Source organism: Nothobranchius furzeri, chromosome 11 (genome assembly GCF_043380555.1).
Source record: "Nothobranchius furzeri strain GRZ-AD chromosome 11, NfurGRZ-RIMD1, whole genome shotgun sequence".
NCBI lineage: Eukaryota > Metazoa > Chordata > Actinopteri > Cyprinodontiformes > Nothobranchiidae > Nothobranchius > Nothobranchius furzeri.
This window is the reverse complement of record NC_091751.1, coordinates 60425167-60446035: the sequence shown is the minus strand read 5'-3', so window position 1 is coordinate 60446035 and position 20869 is coordinate 60425167. Positions and strand designations below refer to the sequence as shown.

General features: G+C 39.3%; 1 protein-coding gene across 7 annotated transcripts in view; it reads right to left on the bottom strand.

Moving 5' to 3' along the window:
• The window catches only part of astn1 (astrotactin 1), a 556409-nt gene that overhangs the window by 272412 nt on the left and 263128 nt on the right, over positions 1 to 20869 (bottom strand). For all 7 annotated transcript variants that reach the window (XM_054746696.2, XM_054746699.2, XM_054746711.2 and 4 more), the window contains 2 exons: positions 11736 to 11902; positions 3464 to 3658 (listed from right to left, as the gene is read on the bottom strand). In XM_054746696.2, the coding sequence (XP_054602671.1) occupies positions 3464 to 3658; positions 11736 to 11902 (362 nt within the window). The remainder of the gene's footprint in view (positions 1 to 3463; positions 3659 to 11735; positions 11903 to 20869) is intronic.

Genomic DNA, 20869 nt, shown 5'->3' with positions numbered 1-20869 from the left:
GCGACACCTGAATCCCATGTCTTTCATGAGTCTCCTCGTGGTGGTTCTTGAAGCGCTGACTCCAGCTGCAGTCCACTCTTTGTGGATCTCCCCCACATTTTTGAATGGGTTTGTCGTCACAATTCTCTGCAGGGTGCGGTTATCCCTAGAGCTTGTACACTTTTTTCTACCACATTTTTTCCGTCCCTTCGCCTGTCTGTTAATGTGCTTGGACACAGAGCTCTGCGAACAGCCAGCTTCTTTAGCAATCACCTTTTGTGTCTTGCCCTCCTTGTGCAAGGTGTCAATGATTGTCTTTTGGACAGCTGTTAAGTCAGAAGTCTTCCCCATGATTGTGGTGCCTTCAAAACAAGACTGAGGGACCTTTTAAAGGCCTTTGCAGGTGTTTTGAGTAAATCAGCTGATTAGAGTGGCAGCAGGTGTCTTCTATATTCAGCCTTTTCAGAATATTCAAATTTTTTGAGATACCAAATTTGGAGTTTTCATTAGTTGTCACTTATGAATATCAAATTTAAATGTAATGAACATTGGAAATACATTGGTCTGTGTGCATTGCATGAATATAATGTACAAGTTTCACGTTTTGAATGGAATTACTGAAATATTTTCAACCTTTTGGTGATATTCTAATTTACTGGCCAGCACCTGTACTGCAGCCGCAGCGTCCTCTGCCAGCATTTAAACCGTGTCACGGACACCCTGTTGCTGGATGAAGCATCTTATTTGTTTATGATGAAGAGAAATATACAATTAGTTCCTTGTCATTGATTTGTTTACTTATTCAATGCCATTTATACTTGAACATTTGGATTTGATTACATAGTGTAGTAGTTATTTTAGTAATTTGTTTAAAGTGGCTATTTATTTTAAATACATATTTTTTAAGGTTGACTTGTACAGTGCTCAAGTCAAGTGTGGACTGGAGTTTTAGATTTTCATTTTGATAATGAAGAAAACAAGTATATGAGAAAACAAGTGGTGTTTCTTTGATTTGTTTACATATTGTTTATGTTTTGAATGTTTGGATTTGTATAATTTAAACCTGCACTGACTACTGTAACATGTTCCAGAAAAAGAAGCTATTTGTTCCTTTACTTGTGAAAAGTTGCACTTTTGCTAAGGCTTTGTGTTATTTTAGGTTTAATAAACACTGTTAAACCTTTTCTAAACGATTTCAGTTTGTGTAGAACAGGACTATCAATGCTTTCTGAACATATGCAACACCGTTTAAAAAATACCGCGAAAATACCGAAAACCGTGATAATTTTGGTCACAATAACCGTGAGGTTAAATTTTCATACTGTGACAACCCTACTTCTGAACTGCTTTATTTCCAGCTCAAGAGAAGACTGAAGAAACGACTCTTGCCTTTTTAATAAATAAAAGAACTCTATTTTTACTAACGCTAATCAAACAAAGTGTTAGTCAATAATATAATGTTGACCAATCTGTGGAATAACAATGTTATGATTAATATGCTTTAATAAGTAATATGACTTAATCTAGCTGCACTAGACATGCTGACTACACGTAATGTAAACGCATGACACATTGCTTTCACTGATCCAATCAGAACCTTCCTTTCTGAAGCGTGGCATAGTCTCTGTGGTCTGCCAACTTTGATTCGACCAGAATTCAAAACATCCAGATTAATAAAACCAGTCCCACACCATCTTAAGTTCAGTTCTTAAGATCTCACTGGAGTTCACCGCATGCTAAGCGAAGTATCGGACCGGCCACCGGACTTCCCTTTTAAGCAAAGAACCAACAAGCTGGATGAAATCTGTTGCATTTTACCAACCAAGCAACGGTTCCTTTCAGAATAAAAGCTGAACTCACTGACCCAAGGGGGTCCATCCGACGCTGTGAACCAACTGTCGCTTTTTACCTGGAGACAATCCAAAGACTAGTCTGTTGTACTGCTGACGCTGTTTCACCGGCTCCCGTACTGAAAGGGGGGTCCGAGGACCTGGCATTCTGGATCTGTACGAAGGTCTCATCAAGGGTATGTGTAGAGCGACAAAATGGCGTCTCATGTTTATGAAACTCCGATCAAACTCTGATCATAGCTAGAAGCAAAACATCACAACATCATTCAGACTTGCTTCTCCGGATACGAGAGTTCTGATTACAACATCACTCACACATACACCATCCATCTCACGTCTCATTACACCAGATCCATTCTTCACTTAGAGTTAGAGTTAGTCTTGTTGAAAATTGTTTAAATTGTTAGAAATAAACCTGCTTAAATGTTTTAAAGGACTGTCTCTTCTCTTGTCTCTCAGTTAATACAAAGTGTTACATAATCCCTGCAATAAAAAGTTCAAATCTTCTGGTTAAATAACCCAACGGTCCGTAAGGTTGATTTCATATTTACTATGGAATCTTACGTCTTACGGGTCCTTAATTAGATGTAAATTAACTTCTTTTACACACAACTCTTTCAGGCTTGTGGTATTTGTGGAGAGAAAACATCAAAGCAAACAAAGCCAGTGGTAGAGTTGCATTGCTGTTATCCAATCAGAGGCAAGATGTCCAAACATCAGGAAATAAGAGTCCAAAACCTGCCATCTCATTCCACTATCTGGCATGATTTCTTCTCCTCGGGTATGACGTCTACATCCTCAAACAGGTGCACCAGATTTTTAAGCTGGGTTTTGTTCACAAGCACAACACTTTTTACTATGTTATACTTTACATGAATTTTGTGAGCATTAGTGAGTAGATTGAATAATATATACAGTGGGGCAAAAAAGTATTTAGTCAGCCACCGATTTTGCAAGTTCTCCCACTTAAAATGATGACAGAGGTCAGTAATTTTCATCATAGGTACACTTCAACTGTGAGAGACAGAATGTGAAAAAAAATCCATAAATACTTTTTTGCCCCACTGTATTTAGATTTGCTTAAAACAATTATTTGTTTAAAAGTACTGATCCAATGGGTTTTGTGTTAAATGACACTGTAAAAATACATTCTAGAGGCCTTGTTCTCCTGGCTTTGGTTGGTAAGAGCACACACACTCTGTAACGAGAATGCAGTCAAATGAAAAAGAAGAGCTGATGTTGGGGATGTTTATAGAAAATACCTGCAATTGGGAAAACAAAGTAGGGGCATTTTATTCTTGGCATGCCTTATGCAAACTCCAAGCCTGCATCGTGTTCAACATATACCTCTCAATTCAAAATAAATAGAATCCATTTATGTTCCGTGAACCTGGTTTTTCTTGACAGATTTAGCGTCACAAAGCTCTACTGTCCAATCTCTGACACGTATAGTGAACATTATCCATCTGCCTCCACAGTCTGTTTCAATCACGCCACTTTAGTATGCTGATTGAAAGAGATTTATCACTGCAGGAGCCAAACATCCACATCCTTCACAATGGCCTCCCCACAGGGAATCAAATGGCAGAACAATGTTTCACAGACTCAGCTCGACCAACAACTTGTGTGTTTACCTGAATGTTGCCTTTAGGATCTGTCCAGAGGTGCTTTCTTTAGTGTGATTGTTGTATCCATAATATAGGTCTCCAAAAACAGTCTGGTTGGCAGGGACATCCAAGGCTTCTCCACAATCTACGCCCTCAGTGCAGGCTTCAGACAACGGCAGGCACGACCTCCCATCAGGACCTCGCTTATAGTCTTCAATGCACCTGGAGGCAATGTGGGATTGCACAACCTGTCATTCTCTTTGTTTACATAAACACATAAACAGGTGAGTATTTCTGTTCCATTATGCCATATTTATGCATAAAACTAATCTGTGTTCTTTATGGAAACGCAAAACATTTTACAACCCAATGCCTGATTTTAAAAGAAGTTATCCCAACATGACGACTGAAACAGTTCACTTTAAATCATAAAGTGAGTGAGTTTAAAACCCTCACGAAGGATCAGACAGCTATAAAAAAGCATCAAGTGTTACCACCTCTGATCTGCAAAGTCAACGTTTTCTTGACTTTAAATCCTAATGAGAGCAGTTGGCTCTAATTAGGCTACACACACACACACGCACGCACGCACGGATACACACGCACACACACACACACACACACACACACACACACACACACACACACACACACACACACACACACACACAGCTTTCTAACAGACAAACATAAATAGCTGAAACAGATTTACCAAACTAATGTCAGCACTGTTGCAGCCAAACACTTGGAGTGTTTTGTCTTCGTAGGTGCAAAATAAAAACAAAGCACTTTAAGTCACTAAGACAGTAAAGGCCAATTATGCATCAACACTTATTTGCCATTCAGTTTTAGATGTTTAAAAAGTCATTGAAAACTGTGTTTGATTCCCTACAGAACTATTACCCCAACATATTTGTGGGATTGTTTTATGCAGGATTTTAAAACTCAGACTTCACAATTTACTAGAACCAGATTGACTTAAAGGGTTAGGAATATTCTTGGTCCAGATCCTCATATGTGCCCCAGACAAGCTGGTTCCCAAAGTCACAGACTCTCTTGGTCAGCTTGCTTCTCACACCAAACCTTCTGTCAGGAATCTTGGTGTGACCTTTGACCCAGCTCTCACCCCGGATTCTCATGTCAGTTCTCTTGTTCGCTCTTCCTTCTTCCATCTCAGGAACATTGCTAAGCTGAGTCCCATTCTGTCACGCTCTGAACTTGAGACAGTTCTCCACACCTTCATCTCCTCACGCTTAGTGGCGGAGCTTGATATGTGCAACATGTGCGGCCGAACAGGGCGGCAGTCTGGAGGGGGCGGCATTTAATTTCCTTTTTTTTTTTTCATCAACCGATACATCAACAAAACATAGAAATCACATGTTCTTCATAATAATAATAGTGATGAGTGATGATAATAATAATATTTCTGTAATAAAAGCACAACAAAGTCATTGTTTGCGTTTATATTGGGATTTTATTGCGCCCCCTTGTGTCCGCCGTGCCTCTGTAGTGCGCTCTATAGCGCCCTTCATCAGGTGGGGGGCGGAGGGATCTCGGAGAGTGATGATGGAGAGATACAGGTACCGTTTCACATATCACCACTCACAAACATAATGGAGAAGAAACGGTCGAAGCCATCTGGTGCCCAATTTCGGAAAAAAAGAAAAGAAGAGGAGGAGAAACGAGGAAAAGATGCAGGTATGCATCTCTTTATTATTTAGTTGGTATTTTTCCCACCTGTCCCCCAACTTATTGATTAACTAACCTCTCTAATCTGTACGTTTTGCATGGTGCTACGATGATCCTTTCAAATGTCTTTTGCTAGCTTCTTACATTGCATGTATTTAGAACTACTTCCAACCGCTAGCTTTTTCTTTGTCAAATGAGCTTTTATGAAAAGCTAAGAGTGGGAAAACCGAAAGGCTGATAACCAAACGCTATCAAATTAAAATGAGTCTTTGAGAATTTTGCTGAAATACACTGACGGCAGGCGGCAGGTCTCGCGCCGGCGCCATTCGCCTTTCTTTTTGGACTCGGGAAATGAGCTACGTATTATTTACCCCACGAAAAACGGAGCGGCAGCGGGCCGCTGGAGGTGCCCTGCTAGTAAGAACCCGTTTAAACTGTAAACTGCCATAAAATAAAAACTATAATAGCTAGAGCGGTCTTTTTTAGCTGAAAGTTGAAACTGTCTCGCCTTTCAGCACTGTACAAGTCGATGATGTCATCGTGTTGCGTTAAGTGTGCTGCACAGCACACTGCGGCTATGTTAACTCACAGTGACCTTGAAGCAGTGTGGGATAGTTGAAGAATTTAACCAGTTAAAATGGATTCATGGATATTTAATCAATAGTTGTGGCTCCTCTGGTCATTTAGTTCTTTGTGTGCCGGAGACATTTGCTGAATAAGGAAATAAAAACTTAAAATGACAAAAAAATTAGGGAAAACACTTGTTTTGTATTTTATCAATTATTAATGATTAATAGATTGTTGGTGTTTTAACTTTTGGTAAAGGAAAACACAATTTCCAGGCAGCCCCAGTCTGGAGAAGTGATGGTGACATCAGCCGTTAAAAATAAATAATACTCTGAGGTTTTTATGAATAATTTGTACTTTTACTTGAGTATTTCTCTAACACCAGTACTTTTACTTGTAAATGAGTAATATTTTAGCAATGTAACAGTACTTGTACTTGAGTACAGATTTTCAGAATTCTTTCCACCACTGCTGAAAACTGTAAATGCTCATTGTAAGATGTTAATTAAAATGCTTAAGCAACAGGCGTGACATGAAGATTGTATTGTTTGTTTTATGCAACATCAGGAGCCCTACACAGATATTTTGGGATGACATCAGCTGCCACTGAGGAACAGCCATCTACCTCCACTACTCATACCAGTAGGCCAGTATTTGAACTTGAGGAGGGACAGTCTGCTGGCACCACATCTCAGCAGGAAGATACTTTAGGTGGGTTTTGCACATGTGTGTGTGTCCAGCAAACATTTAGCAATAGACATTTAAATAGTATTTTCACAGAATATGGGAATTGTTCCATATAGCAATGTGGTGAGTTATGCTTCCATTTTCTGTCAATAGAGAGACCTACCAGTATATGTGAAATTGATGAGGGACAGCCAGCTGCCACGTCTCCCCAACAAGATACGTCATGTAAGTTTTGCACAAGTGTGTGTGTGTGTGTGTCCTGCAAACATTAGAGAAATTTGAATGTCACATATTGTATTTTAATAGAATATGTGAAATGGTCCACATAGCAATGTGTTGAGTTATGCTTCTGTTTTCTGTCAATAGAGAAGCCTGAAAACGATCAACCAATGAGTCCCATTGAAGGTGATGATGACCCAGCCAAGTGGCCATCACCAATTACCGACAGCATACACACAGAGCTAGTTCGAAGAGGACCTACCAAGGTGCCAACTACTTTCATATTTCCCAGGAATGAAGGCGATGGCAGGTGTTGTTATCATCACTATTTCAGTAGAACTTTGACAAGTAGTGAGAAGGTGGCCAGGAGCTGGATGTTGTATTCAGTTAGCAAACGTTGTTATATATAATACACTCCATGCAATTTGAAGCAAAGTTGTAGGTGTAATTCTTTTTCTTTTGTGTTTGTGTGTGTGTGTGTGTGTGTGTGTGTGTGTGTGTGGGGGGGGGGGGGGGGGTCACGGGGGATCTCGCACAGGGCGCCTTTTAGGCCAGCTCCGCCTCTGCTCACTCTTAGACTACTGTAACTCTCTTTTCTCGTGTCTGAGCAGAACCTCCCTGAACCGTCTACAGGTGGTTCAGAATGCCTGTGCTCGGCTTCTGACCAAGTCCTCCAAACACACCCACGTCACCCTTTCCTTGTTCTGCTCTTTCTACTCATTCCGCCTTTCCCAGGATCCACTAATTTCTCTTTCCTATTCGTTTTCTCTCTCTCTTTCCTTATATTTTTTATCACACTTTAGATATTTTTCTCATTTCAAACATATTTTGAATTATTTAAAAAAAATATTTTTTAAACTTTAATTTTTTTTTAGTTTTGTGAAGCACCTCGTGATTTTTGTCTTGAGAGGCGCTATGGAAAAGCTTGCTTTCTTTCTTTCTTTCTTTCTTTCTTTCTTTCTTTCTTTCTTTCTTTCTTTCTTTCTTTCTTTCTTTCTTTCTTTCTTTCTTTCTTTCTTTCTTTCTTTCTTTCTTTCTTTCTTTCTTTCTTTCTTTCTTTCTTTCTTTCTTTCTTTCTTTCTTTCTTTCTTTCTTGTCTTGTGTAGAGGTTGTAGTTGCTACAGTAGAACAAGGTTTCCAGCCGTTGGGATTCTGCTGGCGATATGTGACATTTTTTTATTTGGGTCCATCTGTTGAAGGCTTCACCTAAACTCACTTTGGTTTTAGATCTTTTATGGTCGTTCCTCTTTTGAGAAGGGTAACGACATCTTCCGGGCTCGGAAGCAGCTGCCAAGTCCACCATTTGTCAGCCTCGCTGTGCCGAATGGACTGTTTGACAAGCCACTATGATGCCCTTTATTGGCAGATGTAAACATAAACCCAGTGCTGCGCCCCTCAAAATAAATATTTGATTATTTTTTAATTAGCTTTTAAAGGAATTAATGTACCTTCAATCTGCACACCTTTAAGTGCCCTGTGGAGTTATTACTTCAACAAAATATAGCTTTTTATAAAACAGTTCAAACTGATAAAACTGCAAAATGAAAACAAAACAACAAACAAAAACTGTTTTGACTTGAATGTGTAAAATACAAGTCATGGGAAATGCGTCTGAAGAAAAAGAGTAAAATGTTAAAGACGGGATAATCTTTCTGGATTTAAGATATAGAAGAAATTCTCCCCTGAAAACTGAATATTTTAAAGATAATCTCTGATGGAAAGTGGAGGATTACACTGATCTGCATTATGGTACAAGAGAATAATTACCGTATTTTCCGGAGTATAATTCACTCCTGAGTATAAGTCGCTCCGGCTATAAAATGTATAATGAAGAAGAAAAAAACATATATAAGTTGCATTTTGGGGGGAAATTTTATTATTTTTCTTACAAAATCTGAGACCAAGCATTTCACATTGCAAGACAAGTACCGGTAACAATAACAGAATAAACAACTCAGGCGCAGCAGCGCGCAACGGTCTCCAGCAGAGGATGGAGGTGTTTCAAACCCTCCCAGCGGGCGGGAAGAGGTCATTCCTGGGCCGGAGCCGGCCCGCAGCACCCCACCACAGGCTGCAGCAGGTGATGGAGGTGTTTGAAACCCTCCCAGCAGGAAGGGGAGCTCATTCCTGGGTCGGAGCCGGCCTGCAGCAGCGCGGTATGCATAATTTGGTATATAAGTCACTTTGGTTCATAAGTCGCAGGACCAGCCAGACTATGAAAAAAACTGCGACTTATAGTCCGGAAAATACGGTAATAGTATTCTTAAGTTGTAAATGAACCAGCAGACTGTATTGCATAAACACTGCACACACACTATGGTAACTGATTGAATATGACAATAATTTGCTGGAGGTAAATAACTATAAAAGTTCTGCTAATGAGAACTGTTGGTGTGAGGATAAAAAAAAACTTTTCTTTTTTATACAATATGCTGCAAAACCTAAAGTTTGACCTTGGTAGCTGTTCACATTTTCCAACCATACAGTGTAATAACAGCCAAGAAGGTGCTGCTAAGTGCAAAAAATATCAATCTGTGAAAAGTATCACCCTTGAGAATCAATCTGTGACTGATTACACCTCTGCAAAAGTGGAACAACTAATCACGGTGTAACATTAGATACTTTAATATGTTTTCCTCCAAAGTCAATATAAAAGGAAAAAAAAAGGCAGATGGCTTCAGACTGCTGTCACTGCAAGGTGACTGATCTGCAAATGTCAAATATAAAGAAGTGCAACGTGAGTTTGACCTTCATACCCACTCGTCTGTTCCAAAAACATGTCACCAACAGATCAGGACTAATGATTTCTCGCTCAAACCAAAACTTTCTCTTCAGTGTTATTTTCTAAAGGTCCTTTCTGCGTAGCAATCACTTTGGTTTAAAGAAGCCTCTGAGATGATTTGGTGTCATTTACATGGAAGCTCACTCATATTTTCAACACATTTTCAGTCTCTAGTATAAATGAACACATTGAGTCAGTTTCTGTGAGGAAAAAAAATCTGGTGCTCCTGTTTCAGGTATTAGAAGTGAGCCAGAGGATTTGGGAGCAGAAGATAGCAGGTTTTTGAGTCTTAACTCTGGATATTTTAAAATCTTAACTCTGATTGGCTAACAGCGAAGTCACTATCACTGACTCAGTTTGCTTTGAAATGTTGATGATTTATCTCCACAAATAACGCAAGCCTGAGGTAGTTCTGCTGTGTTGTGAAGTTGCTAATGCTAATGGTTTGCTTCTACATGATATCAACATATGAACCAAGATGGCTGAGTCCATGAATGCTAATTTTTGGTTTGAGGAAGATCTGTTAGGCTTTTCTAACCTGAGTGCTTCCCTGCGGCTAATGCAGAGGTAGAATCGCAGCTTCTAATAGAGGTAGAAGACTTTTAGCCTGCACCTTAAACTCAGAGTGACTCATCATGTTTAAAAAATAACAAGCATAACATGTTTTCTCAGTGAACTTTGTCTTTAAAGGGAAGTCTCTGCAGACTGTCTGAGTTTTAATGGTTTCTATCCCAGAGAGCTTTCTGAGCTGCAAGCAACACTAACTTCATCAAACTAACCAGATTTTAGTTTAGAGCCAATTATACTCAAACTGTTTCAGGGTGGCTTTACCTTATTTGGTTCTTCTGATTGGTATAAAGTCCATCACAACTAGGGTTGGGCATCGAGAATCGATTGGAACAGGGACTAACTGTTGGTTTTTCCTGGAATCGTTCAAATCTTTTTCAATTTTGATTCCTAATTTTGACTGATAATTCAAATTTGCGGCTGATCTCTGTGAAAAAAAACATGACCTGCAAATTCTGATCAACGCCTTCCAGAGCCGATCATACCTGATTATACCCCCCTCCCCCCAGCACTCTCTCTCACACACTCACTCACACACTCACACACTCACACACACACACACACACACTCACTCACTCACTCACTCACTCACTCACTCACTCCCTCTAGTGTTGTGTGTATTCCTACGAATTGTCCTGCTAATACACATTTACCAACACACACACACACACACACACACACACACACACACACACACACACACACACACACACACACACACACACACACACACACACACAGTGGCAAAAATGTTAACAAACATGCCTGACGAACTTTTACTCCATGAGAGTAATGAAGTGATGTAAAGCTGCAGCAAAAATACTGCGCGGAGGAGGCTCGTCAATACAGCAGATATAGTAGAAGTTTTAAAGAACAACTCCAGGCGGTGTGAGGTGAGGTTTTAGGTTCCAGACTCTCTTTTGACTGAATCGTTGCTGCAGCACGCAGTTGTAGATCCTCAGTCATCCCAGACATCATTCTGAGAGTTCTAGCTGAAAACTGCTGGACTTTTTTTGGTTATGTTGAAGACGTTTTGCCTCTCATCCCAGAATCTTTTTAAGTTCCCATACTTTGGTTGTGGTTAGAAACAAACACACTGATTGTGCTTAAAATCCTTTCTTTTTTTCGTTCCTGAAAACATATTTTTGTCCATATTAAGGTGTTATTGTTCATAGAATTAAGTTCATGTTGAAGTACAGAATATTTCATCAAGTGAGACCTGTGGTTAGCTGGCTCATTTAAAACATGTTTTTGGATTCCGACTCATGAATTGAAACGAGGAATTGGATCCAGAACCGGAAATGTTCCATTTCAAACGATCCCCAACCCCAATCACAACTGTGGCGCTATTCACCAAAGACTTTAAAAAATGGCTGCAAACCATTTAAATTCAAGATGTATGTAATAGTAAAAAAGGATTCTATAATTCTCAAGGATCAACTTTCAATATCACAGAGGTCCTGTGCTAGAAAACCCATTTTGAAAAAAAAAAAGAAGTTCTGATTGACTACAATATGTTTTTTTTCTCTCTTAATTCAACGTCTTGGGTTAATTTTGTCTAAACTGAAGTCGCTCATTTGAAAAAAAAAAGATGGAAAAAAAATCTGTTTTAGAAGTTTTTAGATAACGTGATAATTTGTTAAACCCTTTTATATTCTCTAAGTGCTGATGTGATAAAAGTGTGGCAGCTTGTCAAGCTAATGGTGACAGGTTTGCAATATGACGATATTATGAACTGAATAATTACATTAATTATAGATATAAATGGCTGATTATGCTGTTTCTTACCCACAAAACATCTGGATGTTGTAGAGTGTCGGGTCATCCTCTAGAGGGGCCAGCTGTTGGAGGCACAGCTGCTCACATCCACCATTGAAGCCATCAGAGCAGTCGATGCCAATGTGGTGGTCGTAGCACCCCGTCCCATCTTTCATTGGACTCAGACCTGGAGGGCACTGGGGGAGAAACGACTGATTAGCAGTGACTCAAGTTAAGATGAGAAGTTCTTTTTGGACATTTTGCGGGAAGTTCCCACCAGGGAGAAGCTGACAAATGAACATAATCCCAGATGGAACAGGTATAAAAAACAAATCTGATTTACGTTCCCTTCAGTGGAGCCTGAATGAACTGTGAGCTGTCTAGTTGGTAAAGTCAAGAAAAAGTTGAAAGTTTTCTAGAGAATGATTATCCTGTTAGCATGAGCACAAAGTAACAGTAGTAATAAAATTTTTAGTGATTTTAAAATCAACAAAAGAGGTGAAAAAATAACCATTAATAAACATTCACATATTAGACAGTGCATTATTATTATATTCGCTGCTTCTAGTGGAGACGTCCTCTGCTGGAAAACACAGTTACTCATTTTTACTTGTTTAATCTTTAAAAGTAATTATTATAGGAGAATAATGTTTTCATGTTTTTCAACAAGGTACAACGCTGATTATAAAAAACAGAGGAAATGTGCATGCTGTCCTTTTGCTATGACAGAAGTAGGGCTGCTCGATATTGGCTTTTTTACTGATATATGATATTGTCCAACTCTTAATTTCCGATACCACTCCAAACCAATACCAATATATTCTGGGTCTCCCTAATAAAAAAAATAATAATAATAAAAGATTGAGGTTGCTAACATCACATACCTCCATATCGTCAGCAATGCTTTAAACATTAAAACTCACTTAAAACCCATATTTTTATTACAGAAAAGAGCAACAAGAATAATAACAAACTCTGAATATTACGCACCAACACACCCCTTTTTGTAAAACTAAATATACTCAAATGCACAGACTTGGTCAAATTACAAACAGCACAAGTAGTTTTTAAAACATATAATAAAATAATTCCAGATTGTGTTCAGAGGCTGTTGCAGGTCAAAAAGACAGTATGAACTAATAGGGGAAGGACAATCTGTAAAACAGAAAGTCAAAACAAATGTTAGGAGTTAAAGTTGTTCAGTAGAAGGAGTAAAACTATGGAATAACTTAGACATTGAAATCAGGGCATGCAACACAGTTAAATCTTTCAAAAAGATGATGTCTAAAAACTATGACTGGGAGTGATCCAGTGTATTTCAGAGATGTGAATAAAATGTTTTATATACACTTGAAAGTATTGATATTCATAGAAACCGTCTGTTTATATGAATGAATATTATTCATTGACAAGTTAAGACTATTGGTGTTATTTTTTGCGATTTTTATGTATGTTTAGTATTTTTTATGTATTTTATTTTAAAAAATAGCAGATTTATTTTTGTTGTTCATTATTATTGTTATTATTATTATTATTATTATTATTATTATTATTATTATTATTATTATTATTATTATTGTTACAATTTTATTTTTTATTCATTTTTTTTCCTATCATTCTAAGTATAAGAATGATTTTGTAAATAGGGTAGACATAAAAAGCAAGGCTTCAACCTACACCTTTTGGTTATTCCACTTGTAATCCGTGAATCATTGTGTTTTTTTCTTTCCTCATCTTTAAAATAAACTAACAGACAATGTTGATTGATTTATTGATGATTATCAGTGCAAAATGGCAACTACTTCAATTTAAGCTAGTAATAAAAAAATAAGTCATGTTTAATTTGTCTCCAACAGCAGCCAAAAGACATTCTCCTTCAGATAATCCTGACTAATGCGTAACGGTATGTAATGGGTAATATCGATATCCGATATCGATATTTTCCGATGTTACATTTTAATGCCAATACCAGACCGCTAATATTGGACATCACTAGTCATAATTGATCTAATAACTGTAAAAGCTTACATATTCTCTGAAAATAAGCTAGCAAAAAAAAAAAAAAAAAAGAATATTCAAAGTTGTTACCGACTGAAAAAAAAAGAAATCAGCAAAAACAAAATTCTGTAACAAGATTAGAAAAACGTTTCCTTTTTTGGAGCAATTTCGACCATTTAGATGTTTTAAAAGAACAATGTGTATTTTTCCTGGTGATAGGGGAAGTTCATATACAAATCATCACAAGTAAGCAGTATTTTTGTGTTTGAAACCTTACCAAGGAATGCCCATTAGGGTCAAACATCCCTGGGAGCACAACCTCCAGCAAAATGGCAAGCACATCAGACTCCCTTTCAGCACTGGCAACAAGCGAAGAGGTAAATGTGTAAAATAACATTTAGAAATGTTGAAAGTTTTGTAAACGTTTGTTAATAATCAGTAAATACATTTTGTCCTCACGGGCTCCCGTAGAAGGAAACATGGTGTCTAATATGGTGTCGCCCAGAGACTCAGATACCCATGTATTTTAGACCTGATTTTTATGGTTAAATGCTATGAAGCCACCAATATGTTTCAACAACTGGGCATCATCTAATTCATTTTCATCCATATTTCAATGGATTTTTCCAGAGATTACCGATAAAAACTCCACCTTGTCCCTTTAATAAAATCCCTGACAGCTTTTTTGTTTGTTGTAAATGCTGGCTGCACGGGGGGTAAATTTATAAAAGAGCAGAGAGACCTGACTGCTTCCTAACTTTCCTCTTCCAGAGTTGTGTTTTTCATAGACCTGTCAGGTCGACTTCACATAATGGTTTCTGTCAGCTATTACTTCAAAGGCAACTTTGATGAGGTTCATTCTAACAAGGTGCTATTGCTCTCACAAGTGACTTGGATTCTTTTAAGCAAGGAGGAATCTGCACTTGCTCGTTTTGTTCAGAAGTCATCCCAAAGTTCAGGTGGCTCATTTGACTAATGAAGCCCACCACTCTGTGAATTCATGTCTCTCCTTTTCCATTTGTTTCAAGCTGCAATGTCATTTAGTTCAGACTGATCCAGAACAGGTGGATCTTGAATCCAAGTGTTGCATCATTCAAAACAATACTACAATAAATTAGAAAATGTACTGAAAGACATAAAGGTTAGAATCTGCGGGTTTAAACTCTATTTGTGCTTTCCTCAAAAGTTGAGACATAATTGCTTTAGTGGACAGCAGTTTAAGGGTTTTGGAGTGCATTGTTTTAAAAGTACTTCAGATTAGAAATGGATGGGGCTACAATAATCTCTAATGGGAAATTAGCTTGTTGAAGCATAACTTAGTAAGGAAAAATAAATACTTCCTGATTACTGACTGTCATTTGTTTGTTTTTCTAAGAGGGAGGCGTGGTTAAAACTTTCAAAGATGGATTGGATTTAATGTGCATATTTTGCAAAAATTGAAATAATAGCAGCTTTGATGAGAATAAATATAAGTGTAAGACTAATGTTAACAAAAAACTAATAAATAATTCTGCTACTTTCTAATTGTACTTTCATCTTCAGTCTGAGTGTAACAAATACATGTTTATTTTTTTATTTTTGTTTTGCTTTTTCCCTCATCCAGTGAGATCGTCACTTGCTGGATGTGACCTGCTCTGGGGACAGTGGCCGGTAGGGAAGGTAACACACCTGTCAAACAGTAATGCTGGTAACCCTAAAACAAGCTCCAGAAGGATAGAAACCTCACTTGATCTGGACTCAAAGTCTGAATACAGGCTATGAAAGTTGAGCTTCACCACCCTACCAGGGACAAAGGTATCCACAGGGATAACATCAATGATGCTGGTTATTCCAATTTACATGTCAATGATACTTACAGTTAGGATGCAAACAATGGTGTTTTGCTTCTTTTCAGACAAAGTACTTTTTTCAGCAAGTCACAGTATATATGACATATTTGCTGTGATAAATGTGTGGAAGTTCTCTGTACAGAATGAGGCCATAAGCTGAATGAGTGGTCTTTGGTCTTGCTCCCTGGATAAACTGTTATTGGTTTTGTCACCATAAGAGAGAACATGGGGGGAAATGATTTATTACTGGTAACGCGAGGAGCACATGAGACACTGAATCTTCTAATACATCTATGGCACAGACTCTTTAAATCACAGAAACTTCAGTGGATTTGTGGACAAGGGGCAGGTAAAAATAAATATGTATGGATGAGTCGCCACTCTGCTGCTTACAAAACCACAGATTGCTCTGATTATTGGCAGAAATGAAAGGTTTCCGACATGCTGCAATGGTGGTGAATCAGTGCTATTGTCCAGGTATCTGTGGTGTAATAATCATGAGGGGTTTTCATCTTAAAGAGTCTTTGCCCATGGATTGTTTTTACATTTCCCTCTCATGTTCTGTCCGGCTGAAAAACAATCAGAATTGATGTCCAAGTGCCAAAAACAGCCTTACAGTTTTACTCTCACAGGTGGAGCATTATAGACTAAGCTGTAATGTCCTGCCTGATATACAAACTTTGTTAGAAATGCTTTTGGTAGTTTTCAATCCCAACAGACACAGAAATGAAAATGAAAGAGAGGTAAAGTAAAGGATAAGGTGTGGAGGTTCACAAAAGTAAACAATAAAGGATGTACAAGAATCAGCTTCTAGACCTGCAGAAACCGAGAGAGAGAAAAAAGGACACAAAAGTTGAACAGAACCAAAAAAATCTCTTTGGCAAATAGCATAAGGATACTTAACAGTAACAATTTTTGCTGAAAAGCACATGGTAATAACCATTCCATGGTACATTTAGTGCCAACCACAGCCCAACGTAATGCGTCAAAAACACCCGAGTCCACTTGTGAGAGCACCGTGTGGGTGTAAATGCGCTTGCGCGTGTAAGGTTTCTCTGCAGGTGTGTCTAGTGTCTATAGCAGCCGACCTCAATAGGCGGCCTGTGGGCTATGTGCGGCCTACAGGCCCCCTCTTTGTGGCCCCAGAATCCCCTCCCCCTGCCCCCCGTCACACAGCCGAGCCAGAGGGGAAGGGAAAGGCGTTGCCCTTCTTTGTATTGTAAGCAGCAGCATCCACACCCCTCCCCGCCTAACATACAACAGCACCCCCCCCCCCCACACACACACACACACACACACCACCCCCCACCCCACCACCACCACCGGTCTTGACCTCTTGCCTCTGGTTCTTTTTTTAGAGTGGCCCTCGGACCATTATAATTGAGGACCCCTGGTCTGAGTGTGAGAAGTCACAGACCTGCCCCCCAAGACCCTTGGAAGATGGAGGAGATCCAAGCCCAACCAGTAGCCACGTCAGAGGCCCAGGAGATGATAATGGCAAGCCCCTATAGACACTGATTGCTGCCACTCACACCTGGGCAGGTCGAGCTCAGATCTTGGTGGCCTGAGACCTAAGGGCGCCCAGACCCCACCAGACAGCCATCAGGAGCAAGCCATCAGATGCCACAACACGCAGCTCCAAACACGAGAGCTGCAAATATGTAGGCAGATGTAGGCACCACCCACCAAGAAATGTGGCAGGGGGAGGGTAGGCCAAATATGTCCAAATAAGGATTGTTTTTACTTAAAATCTTCACAAATCTGCAGTGTTTCTCTTGGTCAGTCAGTGATAGTTCTCTATGTAAAACTGCAGCTAGGAGTCATTCAAAAGTATTATTTTGTGTTTAAAAACTCACCTTTTTATGTTCTCTGACCATTAAAGACAGTAAAATAATGCACATAATATTTTAAGATGGCACAAATTAGGGAAATGTAATTTATATTTAGTATTTTTTTTCTGACTGATGACTTTAGAATGAGAAAATGCTGTGAATGAGCTGTCACATCTCGCCTCGATTCAAAAATTTGGAATGCTTTTAAAAGATATATTGTCCCCTGCAACAGATGGAGTGGTATTATTCCAAAAAATCTCATTCAAGCACTCATTTAAAAGAATGGCTGTCAGACAACTGAAGTCTCCGTTAACAAAAACCTTTATAATTCCCAGCGGAGGCGCCTCAGCATCAAAATCTGTCGTTAGACTTTCACTGAGTGAAGCTTTTGTACAACTAACAGTCTGTCTTCTAGAGATGCAACAGATTCAGGAAAGCAGTTTAGCAAGTAGAAAAGTAAAGACGTTTAATAACATGAATAAGGCCATAATTAAAATAAAATTTTGAACTTTTTAATCAAGTTGAGTTACTTTATTTACTTTGTGCTTCCTAACCCTCTTTTGGAAGAAAAAAAAAAGAATTACTTAAATAAAAACACCATGATCTCGTTTACAATAAAACAGTTTTTAGCTACATTTAAGTGAAAACAAATATTCCTTGTCCAAATTGTTACGGTCTGAGCTGAGTTAACCTCTGTCCCGGAGAGCAGCTGCTGCTAATGTCCTCGTCAGCGTCAGGAGATTTAAGGAGCGGCGTGACAACTCACCAGTGCCAGATGATTACTCAGTATTGGGTAGTATCTAACCTGTGCTCTTCCTGTTTCAGTCTTGTTTGCCTCTGGATTTTCCTGCAACCCTGGCACTTACCTGCTTGTCCTCCGGCTCCCTCAGGTACCTCTCGTCCTCTAAACTACTCTACCTCTCATGGAAGAGACTCCCCGGATCAGCCCTGCCTGCCAGCCACACCGCTCACCCTGACCGCCCGCTCCAGCGCCCACCTGCCAGCCCGGACACCTTTGGACTCCTGTGCTCAGCTCCCAGCCATCGCTGTCATCTCAAAGGATGCCTCACTCAGCCAGACCTGACTCACCCTCCTCTCCAGCTCCACAACCTTCAGGAAACCATAAGCCTCCCCTCTCTGCGCATTTTCGTTTATCTGCAATCTACTCATCCTTGTTTCTGCTGCAGAACTCTATTGGACCCTCCCGATCTCAGACCTTCAACCGCACCTCAACAAATCAAAATAAATCATTTTAACTTAACTTTTCCCTCGAGTGGTGATTCTTCATGTCGTGGGTCAAACAATTACAGCCCAACATGACACAAATGATGTTCAGGTCCGAGATAATGACCATAACAAAAGGCTATTTAAAAGCAAAGTAAACCAGCATTTGGATCATTTAATAAGCAGACAGTAAGTAAGGCTGCTGTCTAGCGTTCTTTAGGAGAAACCATCAGTATTAAAGGCTGCCCTGAAAAAACCCCCAACCTCTGTGGCTTTTAATCTTGTTTCTTAATGGAGATGAATTCTTATAGTGATTTTGAGGCTTAGGAGAATCAGCACTCAGCCAATGCCAAACACCAACAAATCCCTATGAGAGGAGTTGGAAAAGCCACACAGTTTTCAAATTTGTCTGACAGGCAAATCAGAACAAGTGAGGAGTAAAACACAGAGGTAGATGTATTACTCCTTGAAGGATGCAATCGAGAAGTCACAGAAGGTCTTTACCTTATCTCGTCATAGAATTGAATAACCAGTTTGGTAAGTGCTTTGTATGGGTTGTGCAGGTATGTGATGATATAAAACAATATGGGTGTCATTTAAAAGTACAGGTAGATATGTAGTATAAGCTAAGCACAAGCAAGTATGCAAGGAGTGGGACTTAGTAAAATATCTGCCAGAAAATTTGTATCCATTTTCAATAACATGCATCTAAAATGCTGCTTTTCTGGGGTAAGATCTCCCTCTTTGCTGATGATGTGGTTATTTTAGTTTTCTATCAAACTGTGACTTTTAGCATTTGTTGGTAAGGGTTTTTTTTGTTTTTTTTTTTTGGCAGAGATGAAAATCAGCACCTCCAAATCCAAAGGAAAAAAAGTGGATGGCCAAAAAGGAGTTGGAGGAGAGGTAAAGTGGATCTGATTCATAGCAGCTTCTTCACTGATCTGGTACAAACTCATGTGTAGTGAGGAGGGAGCAAAGGTTTTGATTTACTGACCAATCTGCATTCCAGCTCACAAAGATTGTAAATGCAGGTGACCAAAATACATTTCTTCTGTAGAGTGGTCTGGCAAAGCCCTAAACACAAGGTGAAGGGCTCCAACATCCAGAGAGAGTCTAATGAGAGCTGCCGAAACAGGAGCCAGCTGAGGTGGGTAAGATGTCCCCCTGGTTGCCTCCAACTGAAGAAGGTTTTCAAGCACTTTCAGAAGAAGAATCATGGAAATGGTCAATTGGCTGTTAGAGGGATTATATCTGCTGGCCTGGGTACAACCTAGCCAACACATTCTCACACCCAAAGCAGCTAAAACTGACATAAGGTGACCGAGCGTTTGTTTCTGATGCGTTGAGGCTCCCAACGACGCCCGCGGTTATACTCACATTTCACCGACATTTAACCTCTAACCTCTAGCAATTTAACCTTCCCCTCACCCCCATCCTGATCTTAATCCAGTTTCTTGTTCTAAACTTCTCGTTAACCATGTTTGAGAGGAACGATACAACAAGAAACAAAGTTTTGCATGCACAAGTGGGTTAAGGTAAGGATGGGGTGAGGGGAAAGTTAAATTGCAAGAGGGTAAAAGTCCCACTCAGCTAAAATCTCTGCTTTACTGCTGGCATTGGAAAGAGACGCTCTGGCACAGCCTGTCACCTCCTGACGTGCTGGACCTCCCAGAAACAAACGCTTGGTCACCCATTGTCATTTTTCGATGCTTCACGTGTGAGGATGTGTTGACCTATGTCTGGAAAGCAATTCACAAGTGAAAAAGGGAATGAACAAAGGAGGTTCTGAAACCTCTAATTCTAAATTGTATTTAAAACACATTACTACGGCCTCTACTTTTTAAACAGGATTAGTATTTTCCTTAACAAACTGCTGTATGAAAACCTTTGTGTCAAAGTAGAACAGGTCGCAAGTGCAAATTTTAATATAACACTAAATTATTACAGATCTACTTTACATATTAAGCTTCACAGGACTAAACAGAAGACTGTTTTTTTAGTCAAGGCTGAATAATTTACGTATGGATCATGTCTTTGATGACTTTGCATTTAAAATGTCACTTTAATGTATGATATCTGAGCTGTGTATAGTAGAGAGGCAGTGAAAAGGTCATTGTAAAAGATCTGTATGGCAGCTCATGTGCTGCTTGTCTTTGCCTGTGACAGGCTGATGGTGTTTTATTTAATTTAGAGAATACATCTGCCAGAAATGTAGAAAATAGATGGTCTGCCTAAAGCAACCGAAGTTCACGTTGACCTGAAAATGATCTCCCGTGGATGT